At 32.4% G+C, this 4,481-nt stretch overlaps 1 protein-coding gene across 1 annotated transcript; it reads right to left on the bottom strand.

Annotated features, from left to right (window-relative positions):
• Positions 1 to 260: 260 nt before the first annotated feature.
• Positions 261 to 2,997, bottom strand: CHIP (carboxyl terminus of HSC70-interacting protein). The gene is made up of 8 exons (XM_078996928.1): positions 2,643 to 2,997; positions 2,475 to 2,542; positions 2,121 to 2,184; positions 1,423 to 1,494; positions 1,187 to 1,320; positions 987 to 1,113; positions 802 to 912; positions 261 to 635 (listed from the first exon to the last, which is right to left on the bottom strand). The coding sequence occupies exons 1-8, from the start codon at positions 2,751 to 2,753 to the stop codon at positions 510 to 512; spliced, it is 813 nt and encodes a 270-aa protein (XP_078853054.1). The 5' UTR covers positions 2,754 to 2,997; the 3' UTR covers positions 261 to 509.
• Between the last annotated feature and the right edge of the window lie 1,484 nt (positions 2,998 to 4,481).

Genomic DNA, 4,481 nt, shown 5'->3' with positions numbered 1-4,481 from the left:
ATGGTAAAAATCTATTGATTCCTCTGTGGTATACCTGTCAATTCGTGTATTCGTATTATGAAACATGTCAGCCAAAAATTGACACAATACAAATACACAAAGAGAAATAAAACTTATCTCAATTTTCAAGATGTATTCGTGTTATATCGTGTCACTCACAGATTCGTGTATTCATATCTCAATTTGCCAGGTCTACTCTGTGGTTACCCTATCGTATATTAAACTTTTTGTTTTCTCAAAGATGAATTTAGAAAGTCCCATAAAATGAAAACCCCATTTCACAATTTTTGTCATAATTTAAAACTTAAAGTAGCAAGTTTTGCCACTCAACTGTACAACCAGTAAAGCCAAATGTACCTCTCTCCCAATACTACTAGCAATCCCAAAAAGACCAGGGTTTGGTTTTAAAGCTGTACAATAGATCAATTGTTTAACCCCCTCTCTATTTACCCCCACCCCCCAATACCATATCATATATAATATCTTATCTATGCAAGAGACTTTGAGTTTCAGTCCATCTTATATGCCCAACCATGTTTTTCCAAAAACGCCCCTACCGCTTCCTTTATCGCCAAATTTTGAACCAATTGTGACGGGAAGAGGGTTTCCCGAGTAATCGGGTCAAACTTCCCCACCTAACTCAAAATCAAATCAACCCATTTTTAGGTAAATATCTGAAGTAAAGCAATAGCTGATTTTTGGTACATGTTTCAAGTAGCATGACTCATTTTCGGACCAAAATTGCCGAAATCAGCATACTCAGGGACCAAAAACGTAACTTACTCGAAGAAACATAAATACCTTTTCTAGATGATCGAGAATGACGGCCCTTTCGTAGGTTAAACCACTTGGAGTAATGACAGGATCACGGAATATATCAAGCGTGATTTTGCAGCAAAGATAGTCCGGCACCTGAAATTACAAATTTGCCCTCGTTTATTTATCCTTTTCTTTTATTTTCTAAACATTACGTATAGAGCACCGACCTCAGTTGGGATGTCGGCTTCTGCAGCTTTCGCGAATACTAATTTAAGATCCGCTAATTGTTGTGAGGTAGAGTCAGCCGCATCTTCATGCCCGTGTTTTTCTCTAAGTGCTATCTCACATGATTCTCTGTGCCACACAAAAAATATATATTTTTTTTTAAAAAAAAAAAAAAATTCAAAAGAATAAGTTATGAACATACTTGAGATTTTGCAATTCCCATGATCGCTTGGTGGAATCACGTTCCCATTCCTGATACTTTGCTTTTGCTAATTCCTGCCATATCTCCTCCACCATATAGCTATTAGGGTGTGCACCTCTCCCATGATCCAAAGCCTGAATGATGATAGTTTTAGTGTATAAAGGGTTTGTTTGATGTGTGTTTTCTTTATTTTACTTAATAAGGAAAAGAATGAAAAACGACTTAATCTGTGGTACCCTTTCCAATGATTTTATTCCTTCAGTGTATTTTTCCCTTTGTAGCAGTGCAAGCCCTAGCATGTAATGACCCTGCAGTCTCACAGGTGTTTCGTTTTGTTAACAAAACATTTTACATTCAAAGAAAAAGATATTATTTATGGTATACTTTTATCAAATGCTGAAAAGATGACACACAAAAGGCAATCTAATGAATAGTTATCAATTTATCATTGATGTCTACTCTTAAAAGCATGTCCTTAGGTTTCGCTGTTTTCCTATTTTTGTTCGTTATCTATAAACTTGTTTGGTAGCATCAAGCGTATATTAATTGATGTTTCAATCACAGCATATTGCATAATAAACAGATACTTGTTTCTAGAAATATTTTGATAGGGGGGACTTTTGTTGTTGAAGTTGAATGGTAATACCATTGTTGGGAGATAGAAATGTGAATAAAGAGCCTAGAAAACAACAAGATGAAGCAACTTCAATTCATGCATACTAATTTCTACATAAAGGCCATGGATAAATCGGACACACGATATAAAGGGTTTGCATGGATAGATTTAATAAAAGGAATTAGCTGCCTGCAATCCTCAAATGAGATGTCACCAACAAAAAAAGAAGGGTTATAAAACAGAAAAAGAAAAGAAACAGTAAGCAAGTGATTAGTGTATTATGTATATGTGCATGAAAAAGAAATCTCAAGTCTAGACCTTGACAGATTTATGATCAAGCTGAACAGCCTTCAGACAGTCCTCTTCAACTCTTGCCCAATCACTATACACAAGAAACGTAATACGCAAATACAAAATTAGTCATTATTGGAAATTTACAGCAAACCCTAGCACTAACTCCCTCCATCCCTCCCAAAATGAAGTTGTATTATGATTATTGATGTTAAACGTGGTGATCATCAACTCCAAAACTGACATGACTTCTATATTTTTAGTATCAATATTCAATTCAATTTGCATTTAGGAAGTATAGGTTTGACTGCGTGACTGTTTCTTACTAACAAACCCTAAATGACACATAAAAACCTCTGTATGAAGAAAGTATATACATACTTGCGCTTGCGATGGCATAAAGCCCGATTGGTCCAATAAACCGGAACATCAGGGCACAAAGTGATCGCCTGGAAATTCGAAAAACAAAGAGGAAGAAAGCAGCATTTCATCAAACAGATTACGATCATAAAATGATCGGGATTAAAACAAATCCAATTGTGAGAATACCTCGGTATAAGCATCGATTGCGGCTCCCAGACGATTCTTCTTGAAATAGAGGTTTCCATCTTGCTTAAGTTGTTCTGCTTGCACGGCCGCCGAACTCACGCCCTTCGCCATTACCGATCCTTCTGCGAGTGTAATTTTCTCTCCCTCCAAATCCTTGAGTAAAGAAACGGATCGTGAAGGGCGAGAAGAGAGAGCGAGAGAAAAACGTTGGCGACGGCGGGAGCGGAAACTAATATCGGAGGCGAGGATGGTTCTAGATCACCGTCGAATATGACTGGTCCGTCAACGATTGTGTGTGATTAGGTATGAAAAGGGTATTTGGGAATTGGGATTGCATTTTGAAAGTTTCTGAAAATTTACGATCATGGTTAAGTTCTATATTTTTATCATTTAGTTATTTATCGATTAGTTTTTGGTTTTTCATAATTTCCTTTAAAAAAAGTCATTTTTTGAGATTAGTTGTTAGACGTTATCGTCAAAGTCTCCAAAACCTCTAATTCTCTAGGTTAGTCCCATTATTAATAAAATAATCAATTTTTTATTTTATTTATCCTATTTAACAAATTTTTTTTGTCTACTCTTACCTTTTTTATTTTTTATGTTGTGGTTTATGATGTTCTTGATAATTTTCAATATTAAAATCTTAAAAGAATATTTATTATAAAATGGAGAATGCAAACACTAAAACTAAAAATATTAAAACTTCTAAATAAAATTTACAATATAATTATTATTATTTTCATTTTAATGTAAACTATATTAAAAAAAATTATAAATATTTAATAAATAAGAAAATAAAATAAAGTTAGTAAATAGATTTTAAAAAACTAAGTATTTTAATAAAAAAAAACAAAAAATAAAGTAAAAAACTAATAATCAACAAGTTTTTTATAACTTCAAAAATCAAGACAACTCTAATACATAAAATATGATATATCAAATCTTCAAATTAATTAAAATATATTGGTTATTAATTTGGTCTATTAAAGGTAAATATATTGGAATCGAATATCACTTGTAACCATGAATAATTTAAATACAATATTTTATTAGATATTCTAGTTTGTTATATATCTAGATCTCTAGATAAAACAATTTTAAAATGTTTTATTAACCTTACATGTACACAACTACATTACATGTTCTTAAGTTTTATTGTAACTACTTGCTAAGACTTATCATCTTTAATATGTATGTGTACAAATGAGAGTATCCAGAGTGTGGTAGATTTGAAGGACAATAAGAGATATATAGAGGCAAGTATGTACCTTGATTCTAGTAGGAAAAACACAGTCACTACTATTGTTGTTAAATCACTTTGAAGACTCCACAAGGAAAAAGAGCAAGAAGTCTGTAAAGAGGAGACGATTGAACCCGACAAGGAAGGAGCAAGAAGCCCAATGAACTGCATGGCAGTGAAAGAGTTATATTTTCAAGTCTGGGAAAATCTAATTGGGATCTTCTAGTTTTCAATCGGGTTGAGAACTCCAATAAGTTGCATGGTAGTGCCGTTAACATTTTGGGTTTCCGACTATTTTGAAGATTTGAGTCTTTTTTGGTATTTGTATATAGTTATTTATTACCTAGTTTTCCATATTAATTTAGTTTTTAATTAGGCGAATCCTCGCACGTTGCGTAAGAAACAATTATATAGTTAAAATAATAACTTTTATCAAATTATTATTTAATATTTCTACGTTGAAACCTAATGTTATGTATAAAGCAAGCTTATAATTAACCTATTAGTTTTATTAAATATTATAGTTTTAACTTTTAAATCATTATGACGTATACCACTATTTGATAATTTTATAAACAGTTTAAAATTATGTAAATTAT

Source organism: Lactuca saligna, chromosome 5 (genome assembly GCF_052625555.1).
Source record: "Lactuca saligna cultivar CGN05327 chromosome 5, ASM5262555v1, whole genome shotgun sequence".
Lineage (NCBI taxonomy): Eukaryota > Viridiplantae > Streptophyta > Magnoliopsida > Asterales > Asteraceae > Lactuca > Lactuca saligna.
Note: the sequence above shows the minus strand (reverse complement) of the source record. Positions and strands in the feature narration are given on the sequence as shown.